We start from the raw sequence: 17,029 nt of genomic DNA, 5'->3' as shown, positions 1-17,029 counted from the left end.
CCGGAATTTTAGACTCGATTATCCGGAATTTCATTTTTTTGGTGTCCGTTTTCAATTTTTATTCCGAAATTTTGCCTTTACCATCCCTTCTTCACTTTCGGCATGTTTGGAACATGTTCGAATTAAGTGAAAAATATCAGTGTCCGATTTTTTTTTTTTGCTTTTCGAGATTTTACCCCTTTTCGCCTCAGAAACAACTTCTGGTTACGCCACTGCCTCATACAAGTGAAATAAAGAAAATAAATATTTATTTTATGTTCGTTAATCGCAAAATTTCAATATTTTTTGTGTGATTCGATTATCCGGAAAACTCGATTATCCGGAATGAAAAATTTTTTGATGTTCCGGATAATCGAGTCCGACCTGTATCATGTTTTTTCGCAATTCTGGACCCAATTCGAGGTAATTTTTTTCTGCTTTTTCTGGCCTTCAAAACTGTTGCTTTTTTTTTTTCATTTCAAGCTTAAACTTAAACTGTCTCACATAGTCTTATTTTTTGTTTGGTATTGTTTTGTTTTGGTTTCTGAGTTTCAAGGAGTATTTTTCGCCAATCTGAGCTTAGTTTTGTATCATTTTCTGTATGCCATTTCCGGCAATCAGAATCGTTTTTCAGTATTTTTGGGTTGTTTGGTCTTTGGAAGATAATAGGAGATAATTTCCTTCTTTATTTTGTCTGGTTTTTAAAGATTATTTTTGTTATTCTATCTTTATTTAGAATCATTTTATTGTTCTTGTAAAGCGTTTAAAAGCGATTTTTCATTATTTTAAGCACAGTTCGGGAATTCTCATTTGATTTTTTGGATTTTACAAGCCTTGTTCGTCATTTTTGAATTTAATAAAAAATTCATTTTCCTCCTGTTCTAGTATAAAGAAGTGTTTGTTTTCTCGTTACTTGGAGCTCAATACGGGATCACTTTTTCTAGTCTTCAGAAGCGATTTTCACTGATCTAAGCTTGAATTGGTTTTGCCGCTTTCGGCCTTCAGAATAATTTTCCCCAAGAAAGTAGCCTAATTTGAAAAAAATCTTCGCCTTCAAAATTCGCTTTTCGCCCTTCTGAGGTTATTATGAAATTTTTTCGTCATTTAGAGCTAAATTTGCGATCATTTGTTATGTCGCGCATTCTTAAGTTTCGATTTTATCGGCATTGTGAGTTAATTTGGGATTCTTTTTTGCCCTTTTTCTGCGTACAGGAGCATTTTTGACGCAGGACTACGTCTTACTTTCATAGGGTGGCATGATGTGAAAAGTATAACGAAAGTGTGCCTACTTTAGATGCTTATTATATTACGAAGAACACTAAAGGTGGAGGTTGAGAAGTTGGGTCGAATATCAAGATTTTTTGTTAGTTTCGCAGCAATCAACCAATCATGAGCTTGCTTCTAAAGCTGAGAACCGATAGTGTAAAATCGTTGTGCTATGTGCCGTTTTCGAATGTTTCGAATGCATTCACTATTACTTCCACTAAATAAATCTTGAATACTGATATCTTAACCGATGGGTGAAGTTTTTCCCAAATAATAGTTGGTATATCTTTTCAATTGCAAACTAGTCTTGTATTACACTAATCGACATATGTAAGCGAAAAAGTGCTGCCTTAAAGCTCGAAACAGCTGCTCTAGAAAGATTGTAGCTTTTAAAACATTTCTGTAATTTTGGTGTCCCTAGCCATTGCCAAAACGCGTCAACTTACGTGAGAATTCACATAGTAATTGCTCGGTCTGTTCGTCGCTTTAACGTTATGTTTATGAAAAAACTCATTTAAGTCTCTGAAAAAATGTTAGTAATGTTAGGGGTACCAAAATTCACAGGAATGGCTAAAAACCTATAATCTTTCATTTATGTCTAGTATCAGCTTAGGGCCACACATGTATTAACCGGTGTTATCCACAGTATTACAGGGATATGCTGAACATCTCACTATAGTGCATCTGCAATGGATTTTAATTACACTTTTAGATTGATGAAAACAGTATCACCTCACTTTACGATGTTTATTTGATTTCAATGATGTAAGAGGCCCGACCTTATTTCATCGTAAATTCATGTATCATTCTCTCAGGTTCCCAATACTTTGACATTTTATTTCATATTAAGAATGCATAAAAAATGAATATTTCATTTGGTGTTGGCAACCAGCGCAGCGGGACCATACCGATAGAACACACTTAGCCACGCAACACCTGGGAGACAGAAAATTCTTTCCGTGTTAACTGATGGCAGACATGAGAATGGAAATTAATATAATTAGAAATGGTACTGTAAAATCAAACTAACCGCATACCTCAAGATGTTCTATACTTTGAATGAATGAATTTCCTGAATTTGCATTCTCAGCACAACACGCCATTTTTGTACAGTGAATGACGAACGCTTTTGGAAGCAACCATTACCATTTTTGTCCACATGAATAATCAAAGCGATCATAAACTCCACATAGGGTAAGTAACGGCTTCAGCAGTAGCGCCTATTTTAATCAGTCGAAGAAAACAGGCCTAAAACTTCTGCATTTTAATCAATATCGACAATTTCAATGATGGAAACGAAAACTTTGACTGTCTAGCTGTCTTACGAATATAAGAAATACCGTTAATCACAAAGGAATCTGTGAACAAAGATCATTTGAAACAAATCGATCAATATTGCAGCCATTCAGGAGCCACTTGGCGTGCTGAAAAAAAACGCCTGCAAAACAGATGGAAACTGCTTAAAATAGGTTCGGGGTGATTGGAATAGTGTCCCTCGATTAGTCACTTTAATTGATTATTGTTAAAGTTTGCTAACTTAGTTTTACAATCTGAAAACAAATTCTGACAGACAAAACAATAGAGAACATATTGATATACTATTGTTTGAATTTCACCCAACACATTTCGAATATTTCGTCTGAATACACAGGCGGTTCCTAAAGCTGCTTAGAATATGTTCCCTACCCTATATAACCAAAGACTTCGGTAAATAACAATTTGCATGCCTACGTAGAGCCTGCATTTGTGCACATAGGCGCTAACCCTTATACTCTTCTCGTCATTGTAACACAACATTATCATTTTCTTATTTGCTTTGTCAAGCCATACAAGTGTTATATGTCACTTTTTTTACTTTTTTCAGTTAGTGTTTTTTTTTGTAATTATTTCGTTTTTTTTTTTCATTTCACATGCGTTTTTTTGCCAATTTATGCCTGAAATGGGGCCATTTTTCTAAGTTTTAACTGGAAGTATTTTTGTCCTTTTTCAGCTCTCAGAATTTTTTTTTGCCAGTGTTGGCTTGTTCTAAAATTATTTTCTTGTTTTTGGCATTTCAGAAGCGTTTTCTACATTTCTGAGCTTTGAATGAAACGATTTTATTCTTTCTTCATTCTGAGTCGTATTTGCAATCATTTTCTGTACTGATCATTTTTGAGTTCCCGATGGTTTTTCCAACTACCTATGCATAATTTGATATCATTGCCTTTTGTTCTTGCTTTGTTTTAGTTAAGAAGCGTTTTTTCTTCATTCTGATTAAAATTTAAATTATTAAATCAAATTATTTAATTCCATTTTATTTTTGTATTATTCCAGGTACAATTTTTCACCATTCTGAACTTCATTTGGGATCATTTTCTTTCGACGTAGAATTACGTCTTACGGCAACATTCTGAGTGAGGATGTAAAATTAAAATCAAAGCATTGGGAGCGTCTCGACAATTATCCAATTTCAAATGCTTATAACTCAGCCAGTTTTCAACAGGTATCATTCATTCCTGCAGTAATCGATTGAAAATTAGTCAAGCTTACAACGAAAAGAGGAAAATTTTGATTTTATGATGCTAATTATCGTACTATTGAAAAAGATGCCGAAATTAAATTTCGATCAATCAGAGCGGAAAACACGGCCAAATTTCATCCTATATGGGTGTTTTTGGTATCGAAACGATAGCATACTTTCGTGGAGGTGAAGCTTTGGAAACTACAATCCCGGCAAATCACGACGTGGCGGTGGTGATGGACGACGAAACCTGTCCCACCCTGAATGGCAACGACTGGCACCGAGTGAGTGAGCACCGAGGTGAAGTTGATTGTGGCTGACAATCAGCGAGAAAGGATGTTAAAGTTGGTCTTCTTCCGCTCCTGACTGGCCGTGAACGGGGAAATTTATAGTATGAAGTGCCTGACGGAAGTTGCGTCGTTCATCAAGAAATACCAGAAGGCCGACAATGCATTCTTTTGGTGGATCTGGCGTCGGCCCACTACTCGAAGCCATCGTTGGAGGAGATGGAGCTGCTGAATATCGATGTGGTACCCAAGTTGGCGCACTCGTTAAAAATCCCCAAGTTGCGTCCCATCGAGGATTTCTGGCCAAGCCTGAAGCGTAAGATCTACTCCAACAATTTTGTCGCGAAAACTGAGGAGGAGTTGATGAATCAAATCACGAAAGAATTAAAGAACATGCCTACACGCATGTTTTCGTCCGCAATGGCGAATGTTTCGGTTAACTGCCGGAAGGCCGCACGCAAGGACGTAAAATTTTTTTGCAATGAACCTAACATGATTTTCTTCCATGGGAAATTGATCAAACTCAATTTTTTGTCTCAGTAATTTTTTTACAATCCGAAAAAATCCATTTTTTTTAAATGCATACGTTACAGCAACCAGACGAACGGCTGCTCCAACACCAACAGTACCGCCCGAAGTTTGTGTTATGTCACAATAAATGGCTCCGCAATATCATCATGCAAGCGTGCGAAAGCAATAGAGGGAAATCAACCTACAAAGAAGCAGCCGAAAACAAATGCTCAGCAAACTAAATGCTACCGAGATAAAATCTGGTCACTCTTTTCCCATCTCGATCGCTTCATCTTCAGCTTGAAATGCTGAAGAAGGGACATCAAGACGAGCTCGGTGTTTTATAGCTCAATTATCGGGGAATCTTTGAATAAATAATGAACCGGTAAAGCAGTGGTTCTCAACCTGAAGTACGCGTACCCCTGTGGTACACGAAAGCCTCCAGAACAAAGTAATTTTTGAAACAATTCATTTTCTGACGTAGAATTACGTTTTACGGAAACAGTCTGGGATAGGGGTACAAATTAATAATTTGCACACATCGAAAGCGTCTCGAAAATTGTCTCTTTCAAATGTTTGAACCTTAATCAGATTCCCACCGATTTTCTCCATTTGTACAGCAATCGATTGGAAAAACATCCAAGCAGACTACAATTTTCTGCATTTGGGCAATGTAACAGGCCTAATGTAGAAAATTGTAATCTGCTTATTCCAACTATTTTACTATTAAAACTTGTCGAGCCTAGTTGAAACTCGGATTTCGACCTCTGATTGGTCGCATATATATATATATATATATATATATATATATATATATATATATATATATATATATATATATATATATATATATATATATATATATATATATATATATATATATATATATATATATATATATATATATATATATATATATATATATATATATATATATATATATATATATATATATATCTCGTTATAGAAATAACGAGAGCATAAAATCACCAGCAAATGGCAATCCGAAATGACGATGAATTAAACAAACTTGCCGGTGTTGTTACTATTGTGAAACACAATTTTTCTACCACTTGCCATTCTCCGCCATTTCCTCGTCTTTATGTTGTAACACACCAAAGGCATTCTTTTAACTTAATTATCAAACAATTTTCCCGAGTTGTGTAGCCTCAATGACTCAATGACAACAACAAACAAACCCAATTCAAGCTTGCACAATAATCAGAATATGTGAAAAACGATTCTGTTTATGAATTTTAGCGACACTTTTTACTCATTTAGGATAAATGTAGAACTACATATTTCATAATTTTCAGAAAATTCACTATTGCTTCAAGAACGTGTTTGTGGCTCTGAGAAGAACCGATGGTAATTTCCACTCGACTCACCACTGCACAATGGTCCAGAAACCAAATTTAGGGGGAAATTTGGGTCTAGAGCTCTATAGCCACATTTTAGAGAAAAACTTTCTTCTACAAAGTTGTTACATATGATAAAGCGCTCATAGAAAAATTATCAAAAATTAGGGTGACCAACATTTTCGATGCGATCAAGTATCTAACTTTTTTTATCTTTGTAGATAGAAGAAAAATTTGCACTACAATGTTATAAAAAATGTTCTACAATGTTATAGCTCCATTTATTTTAAGTAACTTTGTAAAAAAAGTTTTTCCCTATCTTTGAAAACAACCGATTTTTATTGAATAAACATATTTAACGCTCTAACTTTTTTATTTCAAGTTTCATCTCAAAACTGTCTTTGAACGACTTTTAGAGCTGCCATCGTAAATATCTCGTATATAAATCGGTTGTTTTCAAAGATAGAGAAAAACGTTTTTTTACAAAGTTACTTAAAATTAATGGAGCTATAACATTGTAGAACATTTTTTTCTTCTATCTACAAGGATAAAAAAGTTAGATACTTGATTGCATCGAAAATGTTGGTCACTCTAATTTTTGATAATTTTTCAATGAGCGCTTTATCATATGTAACAACTTTGTAGAAGAAAGTTTTTCTCTAAAATGTTTCTATAGAGCTCTAGACCCAAATTTCCCCCTAAATTTGGTTTCTGGACCATTGTGCACTGGGGCACGATGTATCGTTGTACTTATCCTATAACATGCAAAATGTGCCAAAAACAATATCGATAACGAATTCTCTCAACTAATCTAGTTGATGGAGACCGCTATTAGCCCTCCAGCCTAGCGTGCAATATGATGAATGAAAAACTAATGTCCTTTGCGCATAATGCGCATGTGCAACGCAGTCCGCCTAATTTTCAAATTCTTTCATTCTATCACCTACCATTAGTCTTCTCCGTAGGTATTTAAGACAATCATGCGAGTTTTTCCACCATCGTTAAATCAGATTCGCAAGTTCAAAGGAAAGACAAGGACCCATTCAGCTGGTGCCTAGGCTTCAATTCCCGGTAGGTCGGATTCAACGTCTGCTGCATTTAACCAGACAAATCATTATACGAAAAAAGAATGGCCATGCACCATTACCCTTAATTTTGAGAAAGAGCTATTGATCTGTCTTACCTCAATAAGTTAATAAGAAAAAATGGAAGCTTCACAATTTTTAACCATTACTGTGAGTGTGAAATGCGTCAAAAGACCGCAGAGTCGACGCTCGTCGTTTCATCGCTTCTACGTTTGCATACGGGGAAACATCATTTAAGCCTTTGAAGATTTTACGCATTTTCGATTTGGCATTTCCAATGGAGCACCAAAATTCACAGGAACGGTTAAACAGAAATATTTTTTTTTTATTTTCAGTTTGAGCTTTAGGATAAATTTATTTCACTTTTGTCGACCAGTTGTCAAGACAAGTTTTCCCTAAAGCTTTTCGGCAATTGGATTCATAAACTCTTGCATTCTTAGATGTTCTTAGATTCATCCTTTTTAGGAATTTTTTGAGTTCTTGAAATCTTTTTTTTTTTGCCGCACGCTTAGCCTTGGGGGGCTAATAGCGGTCTCGATCAACTAGATTAGTTGAGAGAATTCGTTATCGATATTGTTTTTGGCACATTTTGCATGTGTAGGATAAGTACAACAATACACCGTGCCCCAGTGCTGAGTCGAGAAAATTTCCAGCTCGAAAAGATCCTCGACTCGATCGGGAATCGAACCCGATATCACAAACGTGTGGGAGAGCTAGCCGACCGACATCGCTAACCACAGAACCACGAGGACTACTACACGGGGTTCTTGAAATCTAGGAAACTTGAATGATTCATGAGTTATAAGACTTCCAGATAGTTCAATTCGTAATTTTTTGCACAGTCGGATTTTGCAAATGTAATTTTGGGTTATGGAGTTCTTTGATAGTTTGAATTCTTGAATTAGTGAGTTCTTTGGTTTGCTATATTCCACAAATCTTAAATTCTTAGGCTCTTGGTTTGATATAAATTGTTTGGAAATTCTGCTCATAAATTATTGATTTCTTTGATTTTTGGGTTGTAGAATCTAAGCATTTTAAATCATCTCGATATTTGATTTGATACTTTCCAAATTGTTTCATTCTCGTATTTTTTAAATATTGGATTGCTAGGTGCTACATTTCGTATCGGAATTCGACTTGCTGTTTTATTATACACAGACTTCGCAGCCAACTGTTGAGTGTACGATGTTACTGACACTAACAGTCTCTTTTGAGTCGGGACCAGTGTTGCAAATTTTCACTGTCAGTGATAGTTTCTCAGTCGAAACTGGAAACCATGAGTATCAGTTTCACTATGAACGAGCTGACAGTGAAAATTACTTACAGTTCCAGTAGAGTGACAATGCTGATACGGGTGACACTCAATATCAGTGTGATGAGAGTGAGAGTGAAATTGCTGTTGTATCATTTTCATTTTGTTGTGTCGAAATTTCGCCACACTGGTCGGGACTCGAACATACGATAACTGGCTTGTTGGGCCAGCATCGTACCTCTAGACTAGCTGGGAGTAATATTAGATTGCTAACTTCTCGAATTCTTTAAGTGCTGACTTGCTAAATTTAAATTTTCATAAATTTATTGTTGCATTTTCAGTTACTTTAATTGTTGAATTATTTTTTCTCTAGCCTCTTAGTTATTTTTATCTCTGGGAACTATCAATTTTCTCATTCTTTGATTTTCTAACGCAAATTTCAATGTGAGCTTACGGATACATAAAACACTGGATTCTAGTTTTACCAAATTCTAACACTCTTCGATTGTTGGATTTCAGATTTATCACGCTTCAGTTCAGATTCATTCAATCTTAAATTATTAAATTCCTAAAATCTTTAAATTCAATTTATTCTAATATTTAAATTGTTCGTCTAAGAGCATTTGAAATAACATGCAAAATTAGATCAAGAATAGATTGTCGAAAATTCTGTTCTTCAGAAACATTTCTGTTCGCCATTCTGAGCCTAAATTGAGATCAGATTCACTTTTTTGCGTTCCTTAGTTTTTGGGAGCGTTTTTGCCATTTTCCGGCAATTTTGAAAGTAATTTGTGTTTTGTTGTTTTCCTTATTTTCCCGAGCAATTTTTCGCCTTTATGAAATTGGGATCATTTGCTTTTTTAACCTGTTTCAGCCTGTTAGAAGCGGTTTTTCACAACTCTTAGCAAAATTTGGTATCATTTTCTTCTATGCTTTCTTTGGCTTTTAGTCGCGTTTATTCGTGATTTTGAGTTGTGAGTTTTTATAATTTTTACTTTTACTATTTACTATAATTACTATAAACTATTCAAAAAAATAGTTTCGATAAAATAATTGTGGAACCCCAAAACCGCTCGGCGCATGTAAATATCAAAAGTAGTTATGATGAAGAAAATATCACATATTATCGTTATTAGCAGATTAGGTACTCCTGTTTTTATTAGTCGTGTGCAAAGTCCAAATATAATATGACAATCGACAAAAATTCAATATAAATTGAATTGTCAGTCGTTCACATTTACTCTTACTCTAGAAGTGAAAGCGATACAAAATGGCGAAACTCACCTAAATTAACGTAAATGATATCCTCCGGCGTTACGCTGAAGCGCGGTGGAGCGTGCACGTCCAGGTGGAACCAGGTGCCGTTCTTGTGCTGCTTCGGTGGCCGGTTCAGGAACACTACCTTGCACTCGTACCAGCCCTGGTCCGTTTCGCGGATGCTGGTCAGGTTGAGGGAGGCCGCACCGAAGCTCGAATCGGGTGAGGCCCTCGAGACGCGCCCCTCGTATCCCTCGCCGCTGTGGGTCGGGTAGCTCTCGTACCAGATGTAGATCGGAATTTCCTGACCCTGATGTCGGTGACGAATTGCGTCAAAGGGATGAAAAAAATAACAACCAACGGAGGAAAAAAAGACTTTTGTTAGAATTGGTAGCCACATTGGTGCTCGAACCGGTGAGAAATAGAATTGATGGACTCCTACTTAGTTGCGGGTATGATAGAGTCCGCGCTAATGATTAGTACATATGCAGTAGAAAATACGGGTAACAGAAATAGCAGAAAGAAAAGAGCATGCTGCAGAATAGTAGAAGTAGAAGAATAGTAGAGAAAGAAGTACGAAATGCAGAAACCTAAACTGTATAGCTTGTAGCTTTTATAGTCTGGCTCAGAACACACAACGAATGAAATCTAAATATTGTTTTCCAACAATGTAAGCGTAAATAACAAGAGAATAATACTCAGTCATGCTTTCTAAACGATTTACGGCCAAATATCAAGTACTTATGCTTCGGACGTAGCTCTATTCACACCAGTATCTCCTCCTTCAATATGGAATAAATTCCCCACGAGTGCTTCCTTTTACCATTTTCCAATACACTTCAGATAGAGCGACCCTGCAGCTTATAATCATAATAATGTAGAAGTTTCATGGCCCGCAACAGACACCCCCACTTCGGATTCCGGCGGATCGACCATATGAACACCACAGTGCACAGACTGGCACAGTGCTGAACGACGCGCAGACCTTTAACGAAAGTTCATGGCGATTCGGTACTCGAACCACTCGAACGTTGTAGCCATTTGCGAAACTTGCAGGAGATACGCGCTGGTGGCAAGCGAAGCAAGCAACCGAGGCAGGAAACGCCAAACGTTGTTCCTAATAATCCGTGCGAATTCATTACGACATGCAATGTGTCGGACAGGTGGCAGACAGGAGGAAGGACGCTACGACCGTCGAATTTCCACTGCTGCGCGAAGTATTAGGAAACACACACAGGCCGTGACCGAAACCAAACCGAAGCGATTGCCGCTCACCCACATCCCACCCAACACCGTTGAGGCAGAGTCTGTATTCCACGTAACGGGGCGCGAATGTATAAGAGGAAAATTAATCCAAACACCAAACGATGCTATAAGAGAAGGTGGAATAGGGAATGAACAGTGGAGAGGGTGGGGGGAGCTCATTAGCTCGTTTAAATTATCGCTGGCATTGAACGGTTACGGGTTGAGGCCAGAAACGCGAAAAGTAATTCACAGTTAATGTTGATGGAGACGCGCGATTTCCATGCGATACGATGTGAGAGCATTGGTTGATGGAGACGCATGGTTGTTTTTACCAAACAGATCAAAGAGTTGAAAACTATTTCGGAACACTGGTGGGAGGAGTTTTGTTTTCATCTTCACTTCGTTTCAATCAAATTAGAATTTAGTTATTTAAAAATTATTTCCAAAAAATCATTTCGAAAACTTTAGAATCGGTAGCATATTCCTAGTCAGTTTCAATTTATGTTAATTTTGAATTTTGTCTTTTAATTAAAATTATAATTCAAAATGAAGAACCGTCAAAATTGTCAGAATGTTAGAATGTGTCGAAATTTTATAATTTACAAGAAATTTGTGATTTTTCCAAATTGTTGAAATTGTCGAAAAGGTGAAAATCGTAAATATTATGAAAATTGTTATTATTTCCAAAATTGGCAACATTTATGTTGGATTTTACAGATTTAACAAATTTTACAAAAAAAAACGATAGTGAACAAAAGAGGCAAAAAATAACATGAACATGAATGACAAAAACTACAAACGATAAAAAAAAGAGAAATGACATAAATGGCAGAAATGACTTAAATGACATAAATGACATAAATGACATAAATGACATAAATGACATAAATGACATAAATGACATACATGACATACATGACATTCATGACATAAATGACATAAATGACATAAATGACATAAATGACATGAATGACATAGATGACATAAATGACATAAATGACATAAATGACATAAATGACAACATAAATGACATAAATGACATACATGACATAAATGACATAAATGACATAAATGACATAAATGACATAAATGACATAAATGACATAAATGACATAGAAGACATATATGACACAAATGACATAAATGACATAAATGACATTAATGACACAAATGACATAAATGACATATATGACATAAATGACATAAATGACATAAATGACATAAATGACATAAATGACATAAATGACATAAATGACATAAATGACATAAACGACATAAATGACATAAACGACATAAATGACATAAATGACATAAATGACATAAATGACATAAATGATATATATGACATGAATGACATAAATGACATAAATAACATAAATGACGTAAATGACATAAATTACATAAATTACATAAATAACATAAATGACATATATGACATAAATGACATAAATGACATAAATGACATAAATGACATAAATAACATAAATGACATAAATAACATAAATGACATAAATGACATTAATGATAAAATTGATATAAATGACATAAATGACAACATGAATGACATTAATGACATGAATGACATTAATGACATGAATGACATGAATGACATAAGTGATCTGAATGACGTAAATGACATAAATGACATAAATGACATAAATGACATAAATGATATAAATGACATGAATGACAAAAATGACATAAATGACATAAATGATATAAATAACATAAATGACATAAATTACATAAATAACATAAATGACATAAATGACATAAATGACATAAATGACATAATTGACATAAATGACATAAATAACATAAATGACATAAATAACATAAATAACATAAATGACATAAATGACATAAATGATAAAAATGATATAAATGACATAAATGACTTAAATGACAACATAAATGACATTAATGACATGAATGACATGAATGACATGAATGACATAAGTGACATGAATGACGTGAATGACATAAATGACATAAATGATATAAATAACATAAATGACATAAATGACATTAATGATATAAATAGCATAAATAACATTAATGACATAAATGACATAAATGACATGAATGACATAAATGACATAAATGACTTAAATGACATACATGACATGAATGACATAAATGACATAAATGACAGAAATGACATAAATGACATGAATGACATAAATGACAAAAATACCATAAATACCATAAATGACATGAATGACAAAAATGACAAAAATGACATAAATGACATAAAAGATAAAAATGATATAAGAGACATACATGACATAAATGGCAACATAAATGACATAAATGACATAGAGGACATAAATGACACAAATGACATAAATGACATAAATGACATAAATGACATAAATGACACAAATGACAAAAACGACATAAATGACATAAATGACATAAATGACATAAATGACATAGATGACATAAATGACATAAATGACATAGATGACATAAATGACATAAATGACATAAATGACATAAATGACATAAATGACATAAATGATGTTAATGACATAAATGACATAAATGATATAAATGACATAAATGACATAAATTACATAAATTACATAAATAACATAAATGACATAAATGACATAAATGACATAAATGACATAAATGACATAAATGACATAAATGACATAAATAACATATATGACATAAATAACATAAATAACATAAATGACATAAATGATATAAATGACATAAATGATATAAATGACATAAATGACATAAATGACATAAATGATATAAATAACATAAATGACATAAATGACATAAATTACATAAATTACATGAATGACATAAATGACATAAATGACATAAATGACATATATAACATAAATGACATAAATAACATAAATAACATAAACGACATAAATGACATAAATGACATAAATGACATAAATGATAAAAATGATATAAATGACATAAATGACAACATAAAAGACATTAATAACATGAATGACATAAATGACATAAATGACATGAATGACGTAAATGACATAAATGACATATATGACATAAATGACATAAATGACATAAATGACATAAATGACATAAATGATATGAATGACATAAATGACATAAATGATATAAATGACATGAATGAAATAAATGATTTAAATAACATATATGACATAAATTACATAAATTACATAAATTACATAAATAACATAAATGACATAAATGACATAAATGACATAAATGACATAAATGACATAAATGACATAAAAGACATAAATGACATAAATAACATAAATGACATAAATAACATAAATAACATAAATGACATAAATGACATACATGATAAAAATGATATAAAGGACATAAATGACATAAATGACAACATAAATGACAACATAAATGACATTAATGACATAAATGACATAAATGACATAAATGACATAAATGACATAAATGTCATAAATGACATAAATGACATAAATGACATAAATGACATAAATGACATAAATGACATAAATGACATAAATGACATAAATGACATAAATGACATAAATGACATAAATAACATAAATGACATAAATGACAAAAATGATAGAAACGGCATAAATGATAAAAATTACAAAAGCGACATGAACGACATGAACGACAAAAATGTCATGAATGACATAAATAACATAAATTACATAAAGAATTACGATAAAGTGAGAAAAATCGACAAAAAAATCACAAGTGGCATGAACGACATACGTTACATAAATTTTCATATTTTCTGAAGGAGAGGAGAAAAATTACAAAAATTATCGAAACGGCAAAAATTACAAGAATGGCTAAAATAAGGAAATTTAAATGATTAAAAATATTTGTCAAATGACTATAAAGGAGAGAAAAATACAAAAATGTAAAAGATGACCAAAGTTACATAAACAAAAATGATAACGATAATAATAAGAACAAAATATACAAAACTGATGAAAATGGTTGGAAATATGATAAATGGCAGAAACCACAGAAAATAAAAATTACAAACAAAAAGCTACTACAAAAACGTTACTGAAAAAACCCAAAAATTGACAAAAATAGAAAAAAACAACACTATTGAAAATGACGAAATCGTTGTTGCGTTATTTTTGTCTTTAAAATATAATTTCAAGTGAGTTATTTCTATGGCAGATATTCATTGAGTAACTGCTATCTAAATGAGAGCTTAGATTCATTCATTCAAGTAACTGTTGGTCAAACTGCAAAGTTTCAAGAAACTCTAATCACGTAAAAACACACACTTCATCAGCATCACAAACAAACATAACCTTTGAAACAATTCAATCATTTATTCATTCATTCACTTCTGCGTGCAGCTGTCACACAGCTCCGTAGGCTTGTCCCCATTCGAACAGCTGCGAACATTTAGCCAGCAGCCAGATTGAAAAGTCCGTTCAACCAAGCGCAGACAGTACCTACGCAAGTGTCCGAACAATGCACCTTTGCACCACTTTTATCCGTCGGTCTGTCGGTCGGTCGGTCAGCAGTGAAGAAGCGCAACACAACCTACCACAAAACCTCAGTGACCACGTCCGACTTCCTGTCTGATGCTGACGACGTCGACGACGACGTAGTGGGGACTGACGGGAGAGAACTAGTTTTCTTGCGGTCTTTCGTGCAATTTATCGTCATTAATGTCCGACCGTCTTACCTCGTCTTCTCTCGCAACAACGAGGTCCGGAAATCTTCTTGTCCTGCCTCATCCGCAATTCAAAACAGCTTCATTCCGCTTCGTACCCATATATTCGTATATTCAAATTCTTCGGATCACTTTCATTCGATTGGTGGTCGTCCACACATTTGACGCACAACCGAACAACAATCCGCACCCCAAGACGATTCCGACGACGACTAATCGCTTAATTGGACTATAATTACTTTCTTACCGTTGAGGAGGACGGGAGGTATAGGCAGTTGACACTAACGTGCCAGAGATCCAACGGCCAACGAAAAACTGCTCGATTGGTCGTCGCATAATGACCACATTAGAGACACGGAGGAAGTAGCGTAAAAGCAGGGCAGTAAAGAAGCAAAAACGGTTCCATCGGCCGAGGTTAAGATTAGTGTCGGTTTTGTCGGCTTGTGGGGAAACAATAATGCTGGCCAACATGCTGCACAAGACCCCGTAATGAACCTAACAAAATGTTTATTTATATGGCCGCAAACTGGAAAGCATTCGGGAGGCAATTGGAGATACGGGCTGAATAGAAACCGATACGAGTGAAGCCATAAATTAACACACGCATTCGCAATCGATCGGAAACATTGATTACTGCTTATACAGTTATGGTAGATATTTTTGTTTGGATTCTGTTTGATTACACTAAATTTACTGATGCATATCGTATAGTACGGAACAAAAGACGAACGATTCCTCATTGCGTTCAATACGGAATATATAACTTATATCGATTAATATAGGGAAAAAAACGAAGAACAAGCAATCAGCAAATTTTACATTTTTACAATACTTAGGTTCTACATGGCTATGAGCTTTTTGCGTAACCCAGTTTGACTAGCATGAATCTCAATTTTTTTTTGCGCGCACTGTGGCTTTTTGTTAAAAAAAATAAGAGATTCATTCGCTTTCTCCGACGCGCTACTCTAACTTAACGAGATCGGAGGGTTAGTTTTCTATTTTTATCTCTTCTTTTTTTTGCGCTAGCCTTCTTTTTACCGCAGGTTTGTTTTTGACCTGCCCTGCCCTGCCCTGCCCGCGGCGGAGTGTGTTTGTGGTATGGTTTTTCGAATGCGAAAAAAAACTGGAGAAATTGATTAGGAGTAGAGAGTTGAGTTGATAGCGTACCGTTTCGCTCACCTTCTTCTCCCACTGCAGGACGTACGGCACGGGATGATCGCCGGGGAACTCGACGTGACAGTTGAACACGACACTCTCGCCAAGGATGGCGGTAATGTGAACGGCATCCTGGGGGGCTGCAAAAAATAAGAGGGGTAGAGTAGAAACTTTTACTATCTTTTCATAACAAAAACGATACGAGAATATAACTCTGCACAACTTGGCACTGAAAAAACTGCAGAATGTAAACCGCTGATTCTCAGAAAATCCCTTGCTCCATAAACCATTCAGCCTACTTTCCGTTTGAAATGAAGGAAAGACTGTGTAAAAATGGAACAGATAAATCTTATTCAAACGATTTCAAACTTATATTCATTTTAAGAAATAGAAAAGCTGATACCGAATAGATTAGTTATGATGTGTTAAAAAATCACTTTCGGTTTTAACTTCTTTCTTTTCCTCTCTGATA

General features: G+C 34.4%; 1 protein-coding gene across 13 annotated transcripts in view; it reads right to left on the bottom strand.

The window, feature by feature from the left end:
* The window catches only part of LOC129731256 (protein turtle), a 116,997-nt gene that overhangs the window by 23,765 nt on the left and 76,203 nt on the right, over positions 1 to 17,029 (bottom strand). For 12 of the 13 annotated variants that reach the window (XR_008728988.1, XR_008728987.1, XM_055691103.1 and 9 more), the window contains 2 exons: positions 16,570 to 16,697; positions 9,522 to 9,804 (listed from right to left, as the gene is read on the bottom strand). Coding sequence is in view for 11 of the 13 variants with exons in the window: in XM_055691103.1 (XP_055547078.1) it covers positions 9,522 to 9,804; positions 16,570 to 16,697 (411 nt within the window). In the remaining 2 variants the exon portion in view is untranslated. The remainder of the gene's footprint in view (positions 1 to 9,521; positions 9,805 to 16,569; positions 16,698 to 17,029) is intronic. The other variant, XM_055691111.1, reaches the window with a different exon arrangement.

The sequence above is a fragment of the Wyeomyia smithii genome, chromosome 3 (genome assembly GCF_029784165.1).
Source record: "Wyeomyia smithii strain HCP4-BCI-WySm-NY-G18 chromosome 3, ASM2978416v1, whole genome shotgun sequence".
In the NCBI taxonomy this organism is placed as follows: domain Eukaryota; kingdom Metazoa; phylum Arthropoda; class Insecta; order Diptera; family Culicidae; genus Wyeomyia; species Wyeomyia smithii.
This window is presented reverse-complemented; position numbering and strand designations above follow the sequence as displayed.